The sequence below is a fragment of the Centruroides sculpturatus genome, unplaced genomic scaffold (assembly GCF_000671375.1).
Source record: "Centruroides sculpturatus isolate CEXI.00-Female unplaced genomic scaffold, Cexi_2.0 scaffold11, whole genome shotgun sequence".
Lineage (NCBI taxonomy): Eukaryota > Metazoa > Arthropoda > Arachnida > Scorpiones > Buthidae > Centruroides > Centruroides sculpturatus.
This window is the reverse complement of record NW_019384501.1, coordinates 1591030-1617231: the sequence shown is the minus strand read 5'-3', so window position 1 is coordinate 1617231 and position 26202 is coordinate 1591030. Positions and strand designations below refer to the sequence as shown.

Genomic DNA, 26202 nt, shown 5'->3' with positions numbered 1-26202 from the left:
TCACTTATAAAACCAGAATTAATTGAAATTACTTAAATCTATTTAAAGTAAATACCTGTAGTGTATATTCTGTGGTGACTGTCCTCCGGTTAAACTCAACCAAGCACTTAACTGAGAGAAGTGAAGGAATGATCTGACAGCTTGAATAAGACCACGACAACTAATGGTAGCATCTGTTATCCTAAAAAATTTTTGAATAAAAAAAACCATTATTAATTATTCACTGCCAAATATGTAATTACATTTAAGAAATATTACTAATAAGAACTTTATAAAAATATATTGAATTAATTCCTTTAGAACAGGCTAAGTATCACTACAAAAAAATTACATGACATTTCATTATAATTAAATCTGAATAATCATTAATTTAAATCTAGATTTAATTGCTATTATGTAAATAACTATATGCTATTTTTATACATCTGAAAATATCAGTCTTATATTAATCTAAAGATGAGTTTATCAATAATAAAATAGAAATGCAGAACATTAATACAAATTTTATTTTATTAACAAACCATATTGATAAATTATGTCATTAATAATCATATTTTTAAAAATCCAATTCTCTTATGTTTTACTAGCATTGGCTTAAATTTAATTTAATAAGAATTTAATATCTTTCAGTTGTTAAATATTGTAGTTTAATTTAAATTTTTTACATAATATTGATCTAAAATCCATATAAACAATATTTAATTTGATCTTTAATTTAAATAATGACAAATATTTTGTATACCAGTTTCAAATGCTATAATAACCTGAAGATAATATATGGCTGTAAAAGTTAACTAATTCAAATTGTAAAATGGCTGGATGATTGAGGAGGTTATAAAGTCAACCTACTATTCTGGAGATTCAGGAATGGCTCCAGGAAATTGAAAAACCCCACAAATCTTTTGGAGGTTATCTGATTCAGATATGTTGGCTCCCATCCCTCACTTCCTTGGTGTTCCATTATGGGCATTTTTGTACAACACAGTTTAAAAAAAATCAGTTTTATAAATAAAAAGTACATACACAACTTTGTAATCTAGTTAATAATTACTTTGTAATTTGGACTAGCTGGAATTAAACTATTACAAATTTCAACAGTTCACTAATTGGAATTTATACTCAATTTTTTTGAAATAAAAGATGTTTTCATAATAAACAACTAACCACACATTTTAACAATTCCCTAATGATTAAAGTTTACAAAAGGGATATGTATATAACCAGTAATCAGAGATTCAGAAAGTGAAAATAACTATTTGATGTTTTAATTAAAAGAGTATTTTTTAAAGTGAATTGGTCATTTTCCATTCTTGTACATTTTATCAATAATTTTTTAATCTCAATTTTTAACAGATATAAGTAAGTGCAAAATTTTGTTAATTGCATGCATTATTGAAATATGAATTTAATTTAAACTATTATCACAAAATAAAATATGTTGAAATTAATTTACTGTAATTAATTTTGCAAAATAATATTTTGATGTAATGTACTTTGAATTTTCATAAGTGATGGGGAGCATGTTGCCATCAATTGTTATGAAAATTCAAAGTACATTCATTTTTTCATTCAGTTAGAAAAGCTAAATTTTGTAGATGTAAGCCTAAAAATGCATATTGCCACAAAAGTAATGTACTGTAATGTATTTTATTATTAAATTGATAAACAGCCCTAAAACTTGTGAAAGCAATTTAAGTGTGGAATAAGTTTCAGTTTATCACAACAAATATAACAAAATCTCTCTATTATATATTACATTTCATTAATATACAATTTGAAATAATACAATAATAATTTTGATTTTTACTTAAAATTGTTTTTGTATAAAAGGTTTGAATGCAATGCATGCTTATTTTATTAATTTTGTTGGTATGTAATATAGACTATTCTGGAATGAAATTGTTATTTATCATAGTCTTAATCATTTTTATTTTTTAATAATAATATTTAAAAACTTACCTTCTTGGCAACATATGTATTGTCCATTGCTCTAACAATAAGTAAGATATATCTGAAACTGATGAATTATCAATAGTTTGATTACTAGAAGAATTTGAACAACATTCTGGATATAGCAAAACTTCAATTGACATTGGAATTCTGTTTTTCCATAAAAGTAACATATGTTTCAATATGACATCATGACGTTGACACTGTAACAAAATTTCAAAATTAAATAAATTTAAAATGATTTAATTTTAACTATTTATGAACTAGGAAATTAATTTGTTTGGATTCAATTCTAAAATTTTCTCAAAATTTACAGTTAAATCCAAACAAAAACTTCATAAATTGGGTAAAATGTTTAACTTATATTTCTATACAGTTAAGATTACAAAATTCAATAGATTTTCACTTTAAAAATATAATCATCTAAAAATTATTAGTTAATTATTAATTACTTATTAGTTATACCTCAAGGCCCAATTATTAGCTTAAAGCCAAATGAATGCAGGATTATATTGAGCTATATTAAAGCTACTATTAATTATTAAATGTTATTAACACTTACTTCTAGGCCAAATTACTTAATATTTAATTCTTAATAGTAGCATTAATATAGCCATATATAATCTGGCAATCAGGGTCTTTAAACTAATAATAAAATTTTTAGATGTTTATTTATTTGTGTATATATATATACACAATGCCAGGGTAAAGCAATAGCAAGCTAAGTGCCAAACTGAGTTATAGGCTGTGTGCACTGAGTCATCTTCAGTCGGCATTGAGTAACCACTATGGTTATATTTAAATAGTTCTGGAAGCAAAGATCAGGGCCGTGTTCAGTAACGCATAACACCTAAGTTAGAATTCTGAGTGACTTAGTGGGTGGAGCTAAGAATACATAAAAGAAGCTAGTGGTGGAAGAAGTCAAGCAGTAGTTAGAAACGAGTTCAGCATTGCAGCATAACTAGACTTAGCAAGAATTCTGCGTTACTAAACACGGCCCAGATAGAAGTCTTGGCTGATGTAACTGGCAACAAGACCACACAATATGTAAGAGTTGCATATTCAAGTTCCACTTCAGGCCAATTCTTTACTCCAGGACCTTTTGAATTAATTATGAAAATATTAATTTAATTATAATTATTAAATTTATCAAGAGATGTCATCTAATACCTATCTCTAAGTCAAATTACTTAACTTTTAATTATTAATAATAGCATTAATATAGCCTGATATAATCAAGCAATCATTTCGCTTTAGACTAACTTTTTCTTCAATAATAATAAATCACAAATATCTTCATTTTAATTTAGATTTACGAAGCATCTTAAAAAATTTAGTGTAATCCAATCTGATAGCATTGAAATATACAATCCCACACCATAATTAAGCAATTTGTTAGTAAAGTACTCATAGAATATGTTCAATAAAATCTGTAAATAGTCTAATAAATTTGAGTAAAAAAAAGCTGGCAACATTGTTGAACTTTCCCAGCATTATTTGTTTTCATTCCTAATAACTGTTACAATTACCTTTAGATATTTCAGTTTAATTTCAATGAAAATTATCATTAACAAAACAAATTCAAAGAATTTCATGTAAAAAAAAAACAAAAAAATGTATTTTTACCCCTGACCTAGTTGGATGTTGGGTAAATTCCAATATCAATTTCTTAAAACTATATTAACATATTGAAAAGTGAGAATTCAATTGATTCATTCTATCAAAAGTAATAAACATCAAATAATATTAATATTGGGAAATCAGGTGATTTTAGAAAATTTTTTTTAAGCAAATATATTTAATTTTTTGGTAAAATAAAAATCTGTACAAGAAAAAAACAATTTCATAACTTGGAAGCTTTGAGAGATATTAAGGGGTGGGGCCATCTCCCCTGAATCAATGGTCTGTTTTTTGTGAAAATTTCTAAAAGTATTTCCCCATAATACATAAACTTCCCTGCAAAATTTCATAAATTCGACAAAAGGAATTATTAAGCATCAAAATGGGCAAAAAAATATCATGCTCCTCATATATACAGGACAAAAGCCCCTAGATTCTTTTGCATTTTGTCATTCCAAGATCAAAGTACAAAAATGTAAAAATCTTGGGGAGTCATTTTTTGATTGAACATCATACTTTCCCTCTGTTATGTAATAGTCAGGAAAGTAAAATAAGAAAAATCTAAACTTAAATCTAAATCATCAACTACTAAGAATAACTTCTTAAATAAATAAATAAATAAATATATATATATATATAATTTGTGTGTGTGTATGTATATATGACAATGTTCTGATAATAAATTTTGCTTGAAAGAAAAAAAGAAATTACTTTTATACCCATTACATTCATATATTTTTCCTAATAAGGCATGAGAAGTCAATATTGAACATATAATTAAACTAACTCAGTATGCTTAAAACTCACCTAATTATGGGAAAGTAGTAGTAATAAAATACTGGACCAAATATCCCAATACAAAAAACAAAACTACAAAAATCTGACTATTTTTGGAACTGGCTAGTTTTGAATTTGGTGGAATTTTTTGGAGTAAAACTGTAGTTCACATTGTGGTCACTTAGTTTTGTTTACCATGGCATACATACACATATGATGCCAGCTCCAGTGCAAATTAAATTATTATTTTTCAATTATTTGAACAACTAAATAATGAAAGTTTCAACTTGCTAACTTTTGAATTAGTAAAATATAAAAGCCAAATGACTGCAGGATTAAATTGGGCTACTTCACTGCTATTATTTTAATTAAAATCTAAATAATTTGATACCAGAGTTAAATACATAATTTTTGTAAAGTTTGATATGAGAAAAGTATTATCTATTTTCTTCTTAACATTCATAAGTCATTGTTCCAACTGAATTCAAACATTTGACATATCTAACAATATTTCAGAATAACATGAAGTTCAAAAATGTATCTTTTGAAATATTGTTTGATACATCAATCGTTGTTTGAATTCAGTGGAACAGTGACTTAATACATTATGTAGCTATCCTAAAACAGGACAAATGTTCCTTTGTAAAAAATTTAAACAGTTGGCTACGTGAAAGCAAGCATTTTATAAAGACATTAATATGGAACAGAAAACACACAAGGTAATATTTAACATTAAATTATTTATAAAGATAGAATTTCAATAAATTTAACACACACACCACTCCACAGTGGAATATATGTACAACAGACACAGAACCAACTTCCAATGCATATAATGCAAACACAAAATGGTTACCCAATGAAATGTTAATGTTCCATCAGGTAACCATTCAGTCGCACCTGAAGAACAACTCTGAAGGTGTTGGAAAACATTTGTGCAGTGTTCATTTTTTATATTATATGCACTGGAAGTTGATTCTGTGTTTGTTGTTCAATAAATTTATTTTGTTAATATCAGAGTACCAGATAATTTATGTTAAAAATGTATCTTAATTTTCTGTTTAGATACTTTTTACTCAAACTATTATGGCATAGTGAAAAACTTATATAGAAAATGAATTTAGACTGTTTATGAAAACATAGAAGTTTGGTATTTTGAAGCCATATTGAGGCATGAGAATTTCAATTATTTCCAATAGAGACTTCATGTTTTGAAATTCTTATGACTTAATTTACTAATAATGAATATTTGTGGAAAACAATAAAAAGGAAGGCATTTTTATGATCAAAAGAAATTAACCAGATTTATTATATAATGACTGTTTTCAAACATTTTATTATTGATTTGAGATTGTAAACTATCATTGATAAACTATAATGATTTAAAAACTAATAATAAAGCTGAACCTTTCAGAGAAGTCAACAATTTTTATTTATAACAAATATGCTTTCAAACTATATTGAGTTCAGCTTCAGAACAAACAGCTAAAGTTGGAAAAAGTAATTATTCCTAAACTCAAATATAATTCTAAATAACATTTGTTATAAACAAATTTATAAGAAAATTTATCATCAGTTAAAAAAATAACAAATCTAAATGTGTTTTAAAATAGCCATAAAAATAAAAAACTTTTTAATGTTCTGTGTGAGCTTTCAGGATTTTCTGTCAACTTTAAAATTTGTATCATTCTATATGATTTTAGAAAATTCTTCTTACTTTTGAAATATAAATATACAAATCAAAACCAAAAAACACAAAAATAAAACAAAATAACTAGCTCAAACATAACTATCATTAACAGAAATATATAACTAATGACCTAAGTTGTGTATATGCCACAAGAAAAAACTTATAATTATGCACAATTGGTTATAATCAATAAATATGACAACAGTGTCTGGTATTCTTTCTGTAGGTTCTTTATCATCATAGTTTGTCACCAGGTGACATATAGAATATGCAAAAAGTATAAGAAAATGCAATGGCTTCTCAAATATCAAAATAACCAACTACCAAGCAATTAAGGCTGCCTCAAACATATGTTGGAACAATCTCTCCCTGCCACCCTGCCTGCTAGAAGCTGTTAAATATGGTCTCAAATATGTGCCACAGCCTAAAGCACAATTTAAATGGCCATCCTGGACATTGAACAAGAGCATGCAGACAAGTCTAACAATATCTGATCAATTGAGATATTCTGTCAATTGATAAGTCACAAAAGGACAGTTATACTAGCATGGTCTTCATACAATGAGCTATTACCAGATTGCATCAAGATGATACAATGCATAGCAACAACTCCACAGTTATTTGCCTCAATCTAAACAATTCACATCTACAGTTCTAGCTCAAAACTCAAAATGGAAAAAAGCAATGGTCTCAAGGCTTAACGTATTGGGTTTCAATGGTTGTGTATATTTATGTCTCAAGGCTTTTTGGGTTTGCAAAAATCCACAAACCAGAGGAGCATAAGACAAGTAGTAGACAACTACAATCACTCTGGAACATACACAACATTTATCAATAACCATCTGCCAGTTATGTAATGCTGTATTCAGCATTATGCAACCTTTAAAGCTCATCCAGAAATTCCAGCAATTAAAGATATATGATGAAGAATGCATTACAGTACAGTACATAACTTCTAAGCAATGTATCCTATCAGATTAGAGCCCTGTTTCTGCCATCTAAGGGATGGATTTTCTACTGAGAAGCTAAGCAGTTTGACAAAATTACATGCCATCTTACTTTTGAATTTGTAAAATATGTATTCTTCATTACAAATTCTATACACAAAGTTTTAATGTACGATTTGGTTTGACTGACGATCATTTAAAATTACATAAACTGTTACAGTGCGTGCTCTATAACAGTTTTCTGTTACATAAAAACTGTTTTATAAAACTGTTGTCGGAAATTTAATAAATATTGTCAAAACTGGAATTGTGACAATAAGTAGTTCTATTGATTTAAAAATCTGGATTATCTATATACAAGGATAAAAACAAAATCTGTATTCTCCAAAATTCTAAGTGAATCATAACATTCACTATTAAGACTATTTTTATTTTCTCAACAGAACACCTGAAAATAAACACCTGAAAACTTAAGCACTCAAAACATTCTGTTCTCCACAAAGTGGTTCAAGTGCACAAAACTTTATGAAGACTTACTATTGATTAACAAAAGTTTAACTATGTTTTTCAATATTACTAAATGTTTTGGTAACATTTTAGTAATATTGAAAAACATAGTTAAACTTTTGTTTAACTATGTTAAACAAAAGTTTAACTATGAAATTTTACTAAATGTTTTGGTAACATTTTAGTAAAATTTCAACATATCATTGAGGAAAGACAAATAAGCAATATTTTCTGCTTTGTGCAATAAGATTGTAGAGTAAATTTTTATTATAGTATTTTTTAATATAAATTATTTTGCATAATTATATAAACTATTAAAATGTCAATATAAAATTCAGATTTAATACAAAAACTACAAGAATCTTACAGATGAAATTTGAATACATATTTCCAGAGTATAACTTAGTGTAATTTCACTGATGTATGGTATTAATTTAATAATTGTAATAATAGGAATTACAAGATATCAGTATAACAAATTACAGTAACTAAAATGTCTGGGGAAAAAAAATGAAACGTTTTCAGGAATTTTTTTCTATATATTAGTTAATATCTTATTTTGAACTTAAACTACAATAGATTTAGATAAATAATCGGGCTATAACTCCGCAAACTAAGACGATCATTTAGTTATGTTTTTAGACAGTTCCTGTGTAAAACTTGATTTTCCTGTTTGGACAAAATTTTCTTTTGTATTTTTACTTTTTTCCTCAAATATCATTTACTTTGTTGAACTTTATGAATACACAAATAATAATAATTGCCTACATTCATTTAAGTTTTTTGATTCTCTGGCATTGATGTCAAAATTATATTAAAAATAAAACTGGTTTTGAATTTAGCTTCTACTTATTACATGCATTAGTTTCCATAATTTAATTTATTAATCACTTCTCTGCAAATTTAAAAAAAGTTTTATATTTACATTTAATAAACTTATGAAAAAGCAAAATAATTCATTTAGTATAGTAGACTTATAAAACTTAATTATGAAAAATGAAAATGTTTTTAATATTTAGATTTTATGATTAAAAATCAGATAATTCAAAAAGTCAATTTAGACTTTTTATAAATTATTGTTAAATTTGGAACTATAAAATATTAAAAACTGTTCTTGTAACTTCCGAAAACAATATTCTACACTTTCAATCTTAAATTTATAGAATTAACCGAAATTTGTCTAACTATTGAGTAAAATTAATTTCTGTGGCAATAGCAAGTACAATGCAATAAATATCAATGTAATATCAAGTGTTATGACAGACTAAGATCAAAACAATCACAATAGTAACTATGCCATCCATATATTGTACATATGCTTTTAAGACTTTGTGAAAGACATGTTTAAAATGGCTGCTTTCTGGAGTGTGATGTAGGTGTTATTGTTAAGGCCTAAATGTTTCCAAACTTTTGAGTAGTGTATATGGTATGACACTTGTGCAAGAAAGGAACTACTGACACAACAAGTATCCCCATTCAGCCCTATCATTGGGAAAAGGATCCTATTTGTTATCCACAGGCACTCAAAGTAATTTTTTTTAGTTAATTTGTATATTGAGTGTTTGGATAAAAACACTCAATATACAAATATATTGTTAATAACACAATATATTTTGTTGTCAATGAATGTGTAATCTGGTATGTTGTGATAGATCACTTTTGTCTGATTATAGCTTAATCATTACAATATTTTGTATGGTTTCTATGACCATCCACAGTGTAGTTTCCTGGTGTGTAACTGTTTATGAGCAAACTTTTCATATTCTGTATTTGTTATATATTTATGTTGAAGTAAGAAGTAAATATGTGATAAAAGCTTGCAACCTGAATTAGTGATATGGCATTTCTTTCATGTATCATTTAAATGTATCTTAAAATATGCTTTCTGTAGTTTTTTGTATTTATGGCTTAGTCTTGTATGATTAGATGTGATCATACAGAAAGATGGTAAACTAAAATAAATGTTAAGTATAATCTGGTTTTATGTTGCAATTCTTGAACTCTTCCATCTGTCCAAAAAGGCATCCTGAGCAAGCCAGCAGTCTAATGCAGTAGTCTGTTAACATGACATGTATTAATATTGTTGTAACACCTTTTGTTCAGTTTTATTAATTTTTTTTTTACGATGAGATAAAGCTGATGCAAATAGACTGATGCAAAGAATACAATGTTTCTTAACTATAATTATAATGTTATCTAGATTAAAAAAGATCTGATTAACAAGAAAAACATTTTTTGTAAAGTTTCCTTATTCACAAATTGCATTTTAGCATTTTAATTCCTTTTTGTAGAATTTGTATTGCTAATCTATTACTCACCTTAATTTATGCTGCATATACATGTAATAATCATATAAAATAAATTTATATTGTTTAAACTATTAGTTTAACAGAGTCTTATTTGCTCACTGTAATACAAGCATCCCTTGTACAACATGGTACAACACAGTTTCACTCTAACATGATTTTGGAAATCTTCCATACAAAATTTCACAATTTTTAAGTGTAAACTCCATCATTTGATTTTTTTTATTCAAGTAAGCACAAGTGTTGTCTCAAATTTGCTCATAATTTTTAGAATATTGAAATTTTCAATTTATTTTGTGCTTTTCATCAGATTTACTTTAATGAAAACTAGTAGTGCAATTTTTTCTTTCTTGTCCTAGGTTTCCTAGCAACCAGGTGTCATTGGTGTTGCTTTCAGACTTTAGTCTTTAAGACTCACTGTTTTGTTTTTATAGCTTAATCTTCATATGTAGTAAAGTTTATTTAAACATTTTTATGTAAGTGTTATTAAAAACTTTATTTTAACTGTAGCATTATGTCATTTGTAAAAATGATGAATGAAATACAATAGTATCTTGGTAATCGAACAAAAGTTCTGGGGGAAATCATTAAAATAATGTTTGTTCAGTTGAGTACTGAGTTAAGTATTGATTGGAAATGCAGTATAGACTGCCTTAATAAACATATTTCTCTTAGCAAATTGTTTTTTTCTGTCATTAACTTCTAGAACCTAATCCTATGTTTTGCATTACTCCTTTGTTTCATATAGCACAGATTCACATAACAGCACTTTTTCAGAATGTATCTACCATGTTATATGAGGGATACCTGTATATGAATCAAATGTTCAAAAATAATTTCCTCTAATATAAAAAATTACAAGTATTAGAGAAATCAACACTTTTAAATATTTTTCAATAAACTTATAATTTTGTTTATCAAAATAACATTTCACTGAAAAATTTCTCTCAATAATTAAATTATGAAAGAATTTGATTTAATTAGTTATGAATTTCATCAAATATTACTTTGTTTTTCCCAAAAATCAGTTAAATTATTTGTATATCACAGCCCATATAATTCAGTGTATAAATATAACACTGAATTATATGGGCAAAAAATTACTTAAAATATATTATTTACAGTGCATATTTCTTAAGAGATTAAATAATGTNATAAGAAAAAAAAAAAAAAAAGCGGATACGGACAGGTAATTGGGAGCTAAAAAGGTCGACGCCCTTCCTACCATCTGGTAAGTCCTCAAAAAAAATCATAATATCATAGTGCACTGACCATTTGCTCAATCACGTGAAATACTAACAAGTATTCTGACGTCACGCGGTGACTATTTAACTTAACTATTATGTAATAGATTGTTTTTTGCAATTTGCTTTAAAATAAAATTTGAATTATAAGAAAAATTTTTAATGTTTATATGTATAAAACATTAAATAATAATAATTACTGTTATTAAATATTTAAATGTTTTTGAAAAAGATTAATATTTTTGTGAAAACTGTTCTTTTATCAAATTTAGATGGAAAATAAAATTAGGAAAATTTTCAAAAGAAGGAATGACTCAATCTGTTGTTAGTTCTGCACTTACTTCAGGGGAAGTGAGGTCACATTGATGTCTGTTCTGACCCTGAACTGGTAAGCAATGGGGACCTTCTCCAAAACCTCTCTCTGTTAGTCCTGGAATTCTCCCTTCAATAATCAATGTTCCCAAATCTGTATACAAGTCACATGGATCGAGCTCAACTTCTTCAGCAACATCTGCATGCATTTCTAATAGTTTAAAACAATATGTAAATTTATATACATGGTAAAATATTTTTTTAGTTTATTAAACTACTTATGTTTAATAAATTAAGACAGTATGTTTAACTTACTGTCTTAAAATATATTTTAAATGCTTGATTATAAAATATTTTACAACCTTAATTCTACAATACACAATTTTCTTTATGAAAGTTTGATACAGTCATTTCAAAAAGCAAAACAAGTGTAACATAAAAGATTTATTAAAATTTCTATTTTTAGCTATATTAAAAACTTAAAAGAATTTAGACCTATATTTGAAATAAGGTCATCTTTTTTGAAAAAACATAGTAGTCATATAGCACAGTGACATAGTCCAATAAATGCCTTTATTGTTTTAATTTTGATAAGTTTTTAAGATATTAATTTTGAAGTAATTAAAATATTTTGCTGCTGCTTTAAGTTCTTAAAATTTATAATTCTTTATTTCAGTGTAAAAGAAAATTATAATCATTTTATTGAAATCAACTATTATTAATTTCAATGAAATTATAATATAGAAATTGCATAATCACTTGATATAGAATAATAGATTTTAAAAATAATTTTAAAACATTTGAATTAGCCAAACAATTTAAATGCATTTACTGTATTATAATTTGTAATCACTGCTTTACAGCATTTTTAACTGAACTGAATTTTAAAAAACATTTTAAAGAAAAGAATAAGGTCATTTCATAAAAAGCAAGTATGCTACATGGAGATATAGTTCAATAAATATCTGTGCCATAAAATTTCTTTACACTGTTCATAATTCTCCACTGGTTGAAAGTACTATTAGACAGTAAGGTTACTGACAGTTAATTCAATTTAATTGAAACATCATAATCTATTTTATAATATTTTACATAATAAAACAATTTTGTAAGAATCTTTTATTACACAATTCGTAGTAATGTTATTAAACAATATTAATTTCTTCACTTTAATAGATATTTTTTCAAGGATAATTCAAAGAGACATTAAAGATTGTAGCATTGTTAAAAATGTTAAATACATTTTGTGTGTAACTTCTTAAAAAGTCATTTTATATTTGAAAAATAATGTTTTCAACTTATGAATTAAATAAGAATATTTAGAGATTGTTCTTATGTAAAGTTTTTAAATATTCATTTAAATACAACTCTTAAGTTGTCTGTCACTGACCCAGCTTTTTTTCTATACAATGTTTTCTATTTTTACTTCCTGTATAAATAACTTGTTTTCTTTTGTTTACAATTATTATATGTATTAGTAGCAATTGAGTTTATGTTAAGTTAATATAGAATCTATAACAGTTTCATTTTTAGTTTCTGAACTAAATATAAATACATAAAAATGGGTTTGGGTTCATTTTTAATCAATTTTTTTTACATAAAATTTTACTGTTGTTCAATAACTTATAAAAAAATAATTTATAAAGAAAACTATTTTTACATACCGTATCACAAATATTTTATGTATAAATAATAATATGAAAGTACTCCTAATAGTAAACCATTTTAAGTCAATTTAAAGTCAATTTAAAACAATTTTTATTATAACAATACTAATATTGAAAAACAGATTTAATAACTCAAAATTTGTATTTTGATATCAGGTATGAATTTTAATGCTCAAAACGATTATTTTAACAGTTTAATTATAAGGATAATCTTTTGAAGTGTGCCATTGACAATAAACTCGGATTAAACTATATGTTTCTTAGGTCAACAGGAAAACTGATCTAATATAAACGTAGATTTTAAAAAGTTGCCAAAAGAAAATCCAGGAGGACGCTAACCCCGTGTGCCAAGGTCATTTGCCGACCATAAGAAAAAAAAAAAAAAAAGCGGATACGGACAGGTAATTGGGAGCTAAAAAGGTCGACGCCCTTCCTACCATCTGGTAAGTCCTCAAAAAAAAATCATAATATCATAGTGCACTGACCATTTGCTCAATCACGTGAAATACTAACAAGTATTCTGACGTCACGCGGTGACACGAGACGACATTACCGCAAACATCCGAAAAACTTTTCTCGCGAAAGGCATCGATTAATGCTTTCCTGAAAATTCATTAAGCTTGCGTATACAAATTTACTATTCCGAACATCGGTATATCACGTCAACAGTTCTTCCACGAAAAAATGATCGAGTCATTATGATCACGCGATAAACAACAGATTCTTCCTTCTATTTAAGTGTGTGTTATGCGTTATGACGACATATGAAATGTGTATGGCTCTTGTTGCTATGTCGTCATTTTAAGATGTTTCAGCAAGAGAGCCCTCCGCTTTAGTAGACAAGAGTAATCGATCAGATTCTTCAGTCTCGTAACATAGCAACCTCAAACAGGGCTCACTAATTTTCGAAGGGTGAGTTCGCAAGTAACACCACTAAAAGACGGAAATTTTTATACACTAAGACATTGTAAGAATAACTTAAAAAATATAAAATCTGTAAATCATTTTTTCAATGAACTGTTCAAGTATGACGTTATTTTTTACGAATCTAAAAGTTATCTTTAATGATGGTGGTGATGATTAGTTCATTCAATTTTGTTATTCGAAAAAGATCAATTGTGTGTATATATATATATACAGACGATCCGATCCTACCACCATGACTGAAGTTCTTAGGAAGCAAACTTGAGTGTTGCCAGGCTAGACATGAGACCCGCGGGCATAACGTGCCCCTCCCCCTCTTCCTTGCCCTGTCTGGAGTAAAGAAAGTCACCCCACATTAAAACCCGTCATAACATCTCCCAATCTCCCCTAGGGAAAAGTCCTTTGTTTTGTCTACTTCCCACGAAACAGAAATCCGTCTTATAGATGGTCAGTACATCCCCCTTGCAGACGTCTACGAGGGGTGAATGAAAGCAGAACATATGTTGGTAATGGAGTCTAGCCGACACCCCCAAGTGGCTATTCGATACGGCTCTATCGCCAAGCAGAAACAGATGCTATCGAACTACCCGAATTATTTTCTATGAAATTGATGAAAAAAAACTATTGAGAACTTTTGAATTTATGTGAACATTTTGAAATTTGTTTTCTAAACAATCACCATCATTGATCAATAAATTACGTACAAAACACAGCCTGCACAAGAAGAGCAACTTCGTTTTCTGCAACACGAAACTCAAACCATGCTCATTTATATCGCACTATTGAAAAGTTTTCACAATATGAAAAAGTAGAATTCGTGAATTTTTCCCCATTCAAAAACGGCGTGACATCACGTTAAAGCAGAGACGAGTCCGGTATTATTTTATCACAGATTTTAAAATAATTACTTTCGTTAGCATATTTTTTTGCCAGTTCGTGCAAGCAAGCTTATTCGTTGCGATATATTATACAAACATCAGTCAGGTACCACTTTTTTACGAATGAATAAAACGATAATTATAGTATCTGGGCAGTATCCTTAGATCTTTGAACCTTATCAAAAAGATTAAAGATCATTCAGATTCACATTACAGATCGAAGTGCGCGTTCGATTTTCGTTTCTACCTATTCGAGTTATTCTATATTATTTTATATATATGCCACGAATATATATTTTAAAATAACGTTTACTAAATCGCTACGATTCTTTGCCTTTGTACCGATACTTAATATTGTTGTACAGTTATGTATTAAAAAATATTCGTGTGCAAGATTTTAACGAGTGATTAATAACGGATTGTTACGTCAGATAGGAGAGAAAGGTGCCAAGTTCCAATACCGCGCAGTCTACTGTGCTTAGCGGTGCGTCCAGTCGAATCCGGAAAATTGGAACGATAGCCTAGTTAAATCAAACTACCCATGGATTTGGACTAATGATATTTCCTGTCCAATAAACTAAAGAAAACAAAATAGCCCCTAGTAATATCATGGGCGAGGTTAAAATCGTTTTATTCCATAAACTCGTTTCTGTAAATTCCGTCTTTATTGTATTTACCGGAAGAGTCGATTTAAGATAAACTGGTAACAGACGAAAAGAGCATTTAAATAATAATCATCATTTTTATAATTATGTAATTTCTAACTGTTCAAAAGTGACGTCTATTAACAGATTGTGTGCCATTATTTTATCGAAAACATTAAATAAGGCGCTGTTTATAAACATTTACATATGTACTGTACGTGAATAAGGGCTGAAAAAATTCCATGCTTCCGGTTTTTTCTTTGTTATTGAACTACTACCCAGATTTCTCTTCAATGTGCCTCCAAAAAAATCGCCACTTCGTGTACAGTGGGTGACCTAAGTTAGGTATTAAAATTAACGGAAGCATTCCAAGGACGAAATAGTAAATAGGAATGTTTCTAGTTGACACCAAGGACACCGGTTGGATAATTGGATACTCAATAATTTTATATTTGTGAATTTACTAATGTTTCCTTTCAAAAGTTTCAAATTTGTCTCCTTGAAAATAAGGTGGGGAGAAGGATAAAACCTCATCCTTTAAAACCAGTTTATTCATTTGCCCCACTGCCCTCTGACAAAATGTAGAGATTCTAAACCTTGAAACTTCTACAGTATTTCTTAACCAGAATTTTTTGTAGCAGATGAAAATTAATATTNTAACCACGTGTTACGTGCAACCAAAGAGGGGATGAAACATCTCTTATTCCTGACTTGTTGATATTAACGTCTATAGAATTACCTTTAAACAAATGGAAGAGATTTCTTTTATTGATATACTAACGATTTTTTTCGAGGAGATCGTCTCGGTCATCGACCGCAGAAGTCCCCCTTTTTCCCTTTTTACCTAATCACGAGGTTTATTAGAAAGGTGATACTGTTCTAAAACAAAAGGGGGTTTTGGACCATCACATAAAGATCTGAATCTGAATTTTCTTAAAGGAGATAATAAAAGATAAAATATTATTATTTCTTTTTTTAAACAATATTACATATTATTAAAGAGCAAACATTACTTTAGATATATAAATCTATTTCCCTCCTGAGGAAATTCAATTCGATTATAAATCTTAAATTCAAAGGAAATAATGTTCTATCCTTTATTATTTACTAAATTAAAAAAAAGAAAGTTTAACAATAAATTCTTTTAATTTAATTATTTGTTAGTTTAGTTTAAATACAATTTATAAATTTTTAAGTAATTAACTAAACAAAATAATGAAGTAATTAGAAATGTGTGATTTTTATATTCTCTTGTAGAATGGCATAAAATAAATAATCTTCATTTATTTTTTTATTTGTTTATAATTACTTCTCAAATTATTCGTTTGCATTCTTTCTTTAATTACTGTAATTAGTGAAGCTCGAAATTAAGCAGAAATCATATTTGAAAATTTAAAAAAATTATTTTAAGGATATCAAGTGACTTGCAGCATTAATTGCAATCTGTGCAGAAGATTATATTACTGTATTTTCAAATATGAATAAGGTATCCATGACTCTTTCATTTATTATAAATATATATATATATACGTCTAGTAGGAATTCCATTTGATATTTCCTCAGACACCTACAAATTACATATTATTTTTAAGTATACTTGTTGTAAATTTTTAATCGTTAACGAACTATTTTCATGAATTACAATAAAATAAATGAGATACGAATGGAAACATAAATAAAACACATAAAATTTTGCTTTTCTATACGTTAAAAATATTATTGGGCTGTAATTTTCAGATTGTAGACCTATATATTACGACCAGAGAATAGGTTATATAGATAAAAATCAAGACTAGATATGTTAAGCTTAGGGACAGGAGGTAGCATTAAATATATACGAACTTGCAGCCCAGCATTGTGACGACATCATAATGTATTTTAATTTATTTCTGTATAACTTTTAATTAAAATAAAATAGCATTTAAAAATCAAATAAGTGACAAAGTTAAAAATAATGTGCACTAAAATTTATTTCTATAGATTTTTCTTCAAGGATTCAATCAAAATCTCTGTAGATCAGTTTGAAGACTTAAAAATTTATTGAAAGATAAAATTACTTTATTGGAGAAAAACTACATTTTATCATCATTTTAAGCAAAACAAATATGAATTCTTATTCATAATTTGAATCAAACATTTGAAAATCAATAAAAACAAACTTAAAATATTGCAGAAAAATATTTAAAGTACTGTAGAAAAATAACTTAGAAAACATGGCCGTTGTTTGGTGTGCTGCTCCGTGACAAAAACAAGCTTAAGCAATGGCGTCGTCGAACAGTGCACACTAGGTAAGTAATCCTACAATTTTTTGTTTATAGCATAGTTTATACAGACTATTCCCAAAAAATTATACGTGTTTTGGAAATGTTGAATGAAATTAGTCTAGAATCTATTAATTTTATGGAAGAAAACCTTTCAAACAGCTGTAGTCCGTAAACGGCATACGTGCCAGGCTGTGATTGACTCGTGTATTTGAGGATTCCTACAACGCGAAATTCTTATAAAGCAGAACGTATCTACCACATTATAGGGGGGGGTCGACTGTACTAAACAAAAGATAAAAACAATAAAAAAAACCAATATCATTTGTATCATACAATCAATTACCAATTACAAAAATCTTTTTAAATAAGTTTTTATGAATGCAAAAAAGAAAAAAAACATCCATGGTTGTCATCTAATAATGCTTAAATATAAGTACAGTAATACCTCGACTTACGTTACCCCAACTTATGTGAACCTGGAGTTACGCGATTTTCAAATCACGTCAATTCGTCTTTTGTTTGAGCGCCACACAACTCTTGATTACTCACTCCCCCACACTATTGTTTAGCATTAATGTTCGGATGTGAGGCGTGGAATCAACACAGCTACAATTTATTTTGTGTTATTTATTTTTGTGTTTGCTATATCTACGGAGACTTGAAAGACTATGTGGTGATTTCTTATAACTGTGAATGAATCAAAAGACAAGATAAGATTAATGAGAACATTTATTAGCTTACATACATCAGACTTGGATTTTACACAAATTGCAAAATTATACTCCGACTTACGCGGTCATCGTTTGGTCCCACCTATCGCGTAAGTTCGGGGTATTACTGTAGTTTATTAACAAATCAGATTTGATTTTATGTAGCAATAATTGTATAATTAACATTTTTTTTAATTTTAATTTTTAAATTTTAATTTTTAGGAAACATGAATATAACTGTTTGAATTTTCATTAACAATTATGATATAAAAAAGCCACAATTCATTAAACAGAAAATTAAAATTGAATATACACTATATATTAGAAACTTAAATAAAAAGATTGAAATTAAATTGAAATTTTATTTTTTTAGTATTTAAATATCAGATATTTGAATAGTGTATATAAACTGCTTTACTGATTCTAAAAATGATATGTCTCAAATGAAATGTTTTTAATTCACCAATTCATCTTCAAGAGTCAAGATCCCAATTTATATTTGCATCCATAAATTTTTTAATAATAAATTTCAAGTCAGGTATAACATACATTTTCCATTTAACAAAATTAGTAAACCAAGTAATAATATAGTAGTTTACTTCGCTATTTAAAATTTACTAATAACTTTAATTTTTTTTTTAAATTTGATATGAAATAATTAAGGGGGGAAATCAATGTTCCATTCTCACTCAACCCCACAAATAAAATATTCAAGATTTGAATTCTATTTTAAAATTATATAAAACTTCCTTGAAGATGGAGCATACCTTCCTGATGGAAAAATCTAAATGTTTAGAAAGTAATTTCTATAATCAAAATATTGTAATCTTTCTAAAACAATTAAATATTAATTTATTGTTTACATTTTTGATTAAGTTATTTTTATTGGTAGAGTAATTGTATTTTAACAACTGTAAAAAAAAAAACATACAACAATCATTATTCACAAATAATAGATTTTAGGTAGTGAATATATGCATAAAATTGGAAAATATATTACAGTACATATGTAAAAAGAAACAATAAAATTAAAAGATACATAATTCATTAAAACAACATACAATGAAAGCAGCTATATATGATTATATAATGATAAGTTATAAAAACTTAAATTGAAGTATAAATTTGGAATGAAAATGAATAATCTTAGATTTAATTAGAATGTCTTTTTTTGCTTAGAATCACTCATACTATCATCTTCCAGAATATTGCAGATTCCTCTTGAATAATCTTTTAATATTTTTAACCCTGTATGTATGTATGTATGTATGTATGTATGTATGTATGTATGTATGTATGATCTTTTGATCAAATTTATTCTAGTATTGTAATATGTAAACTATAAAATTTTACTTGTTTCTAAATCTTAAGCCACAAGAAGAAATTAAATTTTAAGAAGGAATAAAAATGTATCCTGTTTTCCATAATTGTTATCTACAACAGAAAATTCATTATAATTATGAATAATGATGCTTTCAAACGTAATATACTATACATTTTATAAACAACCAAAAGAGACTTGTTTAAAATTGGACTTAAAAATTATAAAAACTTTTAAAATCAACAATTTTGATGAAAAACATATTTCATAAAATAATCAATCTACTAAATAAATTACTTTAATAGATCCAAAAATGATATAATGTATCTTACATGACAAAAACATTACTTTTTTCATGTTGAGAATTAAATATTACAATTGATTTTATTTTCTACCATCTCCATAATAAACAACAGATTAAAAGTACTGGTGTTGGTTTCTTTGTACAAAAAAAATTGATAAAATCAAAAAAGTTTACTCAAAATATGACATGACTTTTCAAAATTTATCTACTTTACTTTTATTCTGTTCATATGTATGTAGAAATTATGAGCACATGTAGAAAAACAATCACCATGATTAACAAAATAATTTCTTATATATGATTTTTTATAAAGAAAAAAATTCTGCCATTAAAATGATAATTCTTGTTTTCAGAAAGTTCTAATACAAAAAATAAAAATGTTCTATTTTGTTTACCTTTCATCCATCATATCTGTAGGATAGCAAACATCTAATTTATAAATGAACCAGAGTGCATTATGTTATGTACATATTTTATTCTTTGCAGATTTCTGAAAGTACAGTAGAGCATCGATTATCCGACTCAATTGGGGACTGGGGTTGGTCGGATAATTGAAAAGTTGGATAACCGAAAAGTATGAAAAAAATCCATTATTAGTGTAGTATATTATTATATTCCATGTAATTAGTATATTAGTATATCTACTTCGTGTTGAATTTTCATTGATGTTAAGCCTAACAAAAATCTTTTTAAAATAATAATCGTCACTATTGTATCATTAAAAATTAGAAAATTAAGCCTCATTTAAAAATACTGGCTCCCTTTCATAGTCGAGCCAGTGTTGCCAACTAAAACATGTAAAAATAATATTAAAGTAGCAAAGACATAGTCAAATATTGTAGCGCCACATCACTAGCAGACATTTGAATTTGCCGACTAGAACACAGTCAGTTAACCGAGGTGATGGTTAATCGGGGGTTGGATAATCGATGCTCTACTGTATTCTAAATATTTGAAAATCATTTTAAATTGATTTTTATCCTATTTTGGATTTGCTAAAATCATTTATTTCTATTTGTTAGTCTCATTATAGTAGTCATTCTCACCTTAATAAAACAAATATTTTGCTTTTATCTTATTTGAAATTACAAATAAATTTAGCTGAATCATCTTATTTTTTGAAATCAAGTAGATCAGAAGTTTTCTGCATTGATTACATTATCTAGTTAAATTTTTTGTTAATTATTGCAGTTTTATTGGATGTATTATAACAGATTATTTTTGTGATATTTACTACTATGATTTTGAATCCAAAAGTCTTTATTAAATACATTAATTTATAATGCAAGTTTTAAAGTTAACACAAACTTTCCTAAGACTAAAAAAAAAAAAATTAATAATTTTGGGTATTATTAACATGTCCTAAAAGTGACTGTTTTCCAACTATTCTTTGAAAAGATTAGAGAGAAATATCATGAGTAGCACATTATACATTAATAATCCAATAAAAAATAATATAATACAATACAATGGATTTTCAAATGAGATGTATACAAAAAAAAATTTTTTTTTTAATTTATGCACTAAGTTTATTGATGGAAAATAAACTCAATCACTTTTTGGTAAATTTGTAAACAAATTTACCAGTGATTTTAGTATATTACATAGTTTTATTCTAGTTTATTACAAGCAGCTATAAAGCATTGTAAAATACTAAATTGCTACTGTATTTCTCATTCAAATATACAGTTAATTGTTCAATTAACTGTATATTTGAATGATAATATAGTATTATATAAACAGCTAATAATTCAAATATTGTTTAATTATTAATAAAATTTGAATTTCAGATATTAAATACAGTAATAAATTATTATATTAAGTTTTAAATTTACATAACTGAATAACTGATAATTAAGAACAAACTTAAAAGGATGGTTTGTTATATCTTTCATTTAAAATTTTTAAAAATAAGAAATTTTTTGACACTACAAAGCTTACGACTGATAAAAGATGGTTAGAAATATTATCAAACCAGAGAAAGGAAGTCAGCATCAGTAGTAATAAAAATAGAAATATTGATAAGTTAAAAAGAAGATTGGCAATTTATACCAAACAATAAATATTTGAATTTCCTAGAAAATTTTGTGCGTAATGAAAAAGAATAAAGTACATTAAGTATGAAATTAATGTATTTTTCTACAATAATCATGACAACTTAAGATAAAGACTTATATTTTTAACAAAAGGCATACTTGCCTGATAGTAAGAACTAAACCAATAATTAACTTTTAAGAGAATGTAATATGAATTTCAGATGCTCAAAAATTTTAACAAAAATGAATATAAAGATTTCATATGTAAAAAGAAAACATTTCTAATCTTACAACAGATACAATACTTCATAATACTAACTTTTACATAAAATTTAGAAAAATAAAATGTAGCATACAGGAGATCTTAACAACTAACTAAACTAAAAAATAACTAAAGTAATGGTGTACTTCAATGACAAAAAATTGATAAGTTTAGATTTTTTCTGAAGCTTAAATCAATGAATAAAAAAATGAAGTATTCGAAACTTAGTCTTGTGACAAACTCCAGATCATGAAACATTTAATTTTGAATTGTAGGAACTGATGAAGGCAGAGGCCTTGAAAATATTTTTCCATTAAAAAATAAAATTAGACTTTTAATGAAAATGCTTGGATAAAAATGCAATATTAATTTCATTTTTAACCATTTTGAAACATTTATATTTATGCAGAAAAAAAAAGATCAATTTAAAATATAATTGTATCATCATCTTGCATCAATTTATTTCATGTAAAAATTATTACATTTGAATTAAACAATTTGATTCATTCTAATTGTATTATATAACCTAAACTTTCAGCTTATATAATATAAATTAATATGTAAAAATTATTTTTGATTAATATTAGTCAAAAATATCTAAATAAATTCCATCGACAACAAACTTTGTCCATATAATATAAAAACTCAAAAAAAATAAACATTTTATGTATATACTATGAAATATTAATGAAATAAAATTTTTATTAAATGAAAGATATAACAGTATTTAATGATGTATTTTTTATAAACTGATTTTTAACATTGCATTGTAAAATGTCTACTGCTTAAGCTAAATCTAACAAAACTATTTTTAAACAAATTCAAGCACACATATGTAAAAACATTTTATGATTTTGCTAAATTCATGTGCAATTCCAATATAAAGAAAGCATCAATGAATTTTTATTTTTAAAAACGAGTTAATTGTCTTAAAGCAATAATGGATCATTTAAAATTAAGTTTAATAGCAGAGAAGAATAGTTAGGCTTGTAATAAATATTAGAGTGTAATATTTATTTAGGTATAGTTAAAGTTTTGATGGAATCAGGCCAAGTCATTCACAACTGGCATGCAAGTTGTGTTGAATCCAATGCTTTAAGTGTTGCCATCAAATATACATTCAGATATATCATCCACAAACAGTAAATACACTTATTGAAATGCAGATATATATTCAGATAACTAAACAAGTGAACTAATCAATTTGAAATCTAATAGAAATATTATAATATTAGTAAATGAAAAAATTTTTATATTAAATGATAAAATTTGAGTTAATATAATATTTAATAGTTCATGCCAAACATGGGTCTTTTTGATTTTATTTAATATAAATGCAACTTGAAATAAATACTTTTAATTATAAAATAATAAATATTTTCTTATATCTCAATTAGACATGTAGACAATTGTCCTTGTTGCCTCAGTCAGATTACAAAAAGCAGCATTTGATATTTACAGAATATTTTTAAGAATTTTGCACAAAATCGCCAATTCTTATCAATATTTTCTCTGGTCTACTAATGAAGAACCATATCTACAGTTAAAGATGAAGCATAATATTAAAAAAAAGTAATTTTTAAATAGAGAAATATGAGTTCTTTTATTGCATTTAGTTATTTTAAGAATTAAGAAAATGTAATTATAAAGAAAACAATCTGATAAAAATATTTTCTATAAATGATTCTTTAATCAGTTTAAAGTATAATTGAAAATAATTTAATGCACTCAAATTTTCAAAATTTTTTAAAATATAAGTAAACACTATTTTTACAGATGTTATCTCATGTTCTTGAAATTGTCTACAAGTATTAAAATTTAATTTCTGTATTCATTTATTAATTATAACATATAAACTAGCTACATGACATTAAAATTATTAGTTAATTATCTGTGAATATGTAAATCTGAAAATCACAATGTAAAATGCATATTGTAATTCTTGTATTCAATAAACACCCAAAAGTGGTCCTTTTAATAAATTTAATATAATTGTATTTCATGAAATCTTATTCTGACCAAATAGAATAGATAAATATGCAAAAGTTTTTCATTTTATTTTCTCAAATTTTAAAGCTAGAAAAAAAATTATTCAAATAAATCTACTACACTTAGTACTAACCAGAGGAAAAATAAAAAAACATTTATAAAAATTTATAATTATATATAAACAAAATTTAATTATATGGCAACATTATTAGTGATCATACCAATCACTATGTAAAAAATCATCTGTCCTTTAGATTTTGCATTTTTTAATATAATTTTAATATTGAAAATACTTAAAATTTCTTTTGAAATAATTTACTTCTAATATGATTTATTATGATAAAACTGTTGCATAACTTATACTATATTGTATATTTTTATATATCTGATTAAATTATTAAATTGTTTTTGAAAGAAAGTTTAACTCATTTAATTGTATTACTTAAAAATATCCTTTAAAATTAATTTGTGCTCAACACAGAATTTCAAATAGATTGAGAAAGGCAACAAGTTATTAACTAGCTTCAACACAGAAGAGGATCTAAGCAATTTACTATGCACTTTAATTTATTTCAATTTAATATCTGAAAAATAAGATTTATGCAAATTCATTTTTTCAAATATTGAATTAAAAATTTTTATATATGTATAAATTTTGAAAAAATATTTTAAAAATCAACAAAAGTACTAGAATTATTTTATGAATAACTTTTTTTAAAGTTGAAATATTTTCTTGATACCTGAAAAATATTTTCATATATAAAATTAATTAAATAGCATTTATAGAAAATAGCAGAAACTTTGTTGTTTAAGTACGAACAGAAGAGGAACATTATATTTATTTTTTAATATTTCATAAATTAGACTGTCAGTAAGCTATATTAATGTTGAATATCAATTTGAAAAAAAAAACTCAAATTACTTTATATTTACTAATGATTTTTTTATTCAGTATTTCTATATATAAACAATACACCAAATATAATTTAATAAAAATTTTTTGTAATTAATTTCACTACTGCTTAGTGGAGTATGTATGAAACTTTTTATACATAAGATTTATATGTAGTGTACAGTACAATACTTATTTTATCATTATATTCATTCTTGCTCAACCAAATATTTCACTTATTTATTCAGATTAACTATCAGAATATATGAAGTTTCCAACTGTTCTATAAAATTACTTTAATGCATAATATTCTCAACTATAGCTTAAAACTTCTAGAAATAAATGTGTGACATCTGTTTTGATAAATATTTAAATTAGATGGTGATCATATTTAAATAAAATTATTTTTAAAAATTAAAAGATTAACAAATAATCATTATAAATTATTCAAGTAGTCATTGCTTAATTAAATATTTATTGTTTTAAACAAATTATGTAAATATAGTAAATTATGATTATATAAAAGCTGAATTTTTTTTTATTGATTTTAAATGATCTCTTAATAAATTTAACAAAAAGAAATATGGATAGTACACAAATGTGGAATGACAGTTTCATGTTAAACTGAACTTTCAATTTAACAATGTCACTTAAATAAATCAATGAACTGCAATTTACATAGAGTACCAAAGATAACATTAGATTCCATTCTGTTTTTAGAAAGGAGTAATGCTCATAGAAATTATGCAAATCACAATTACTTCTTTTATAAAAAAAATCATTTATATCCAGAAAAAAAATACATGTAAATAGAAGTGCTTTATCTCAATTTTTGTAATAAAAATTTAAATTATTAAAAAAATATTGAGAATGTAATCATTTTCTTCTTGCACTTGATACACTTCATACCTATAGCTTAAGTCAAAAATCAATTTTCAATTTATATATAAACATATAA

General features: G+C 25.8%; 1 protein-coding gene across 2 annotated transcripts in view; it reads right to left on the bottom strand.

Moving 5' to 3' along the window:
• Positions 1-26202, bottom strand: part of LOC111622080 (protein FAM214A-like) — a 75117-nt gene that overhangs the window by 47945 nt on the left and 970 nt on the right. For both annotated transcript variants that reach the window (XM_023364401.1, XM_023364402.1), the window contains exons 2-4: positions 11383-11564; positions 1960-2153; positions 56-181 (exon numbers count right to left, since the gene is read on the bottom strand). In XM_023364401.1, the coding sequence (XP_023220169.1) occupies positions 56-181; positions 1960-2153; positions 11383-11564 (502 nt within the window). The remainder of the gene's footprint in view (positions 1-55; positions 182-1959; positions 2154-11382; positions 11565-26202) is intronic.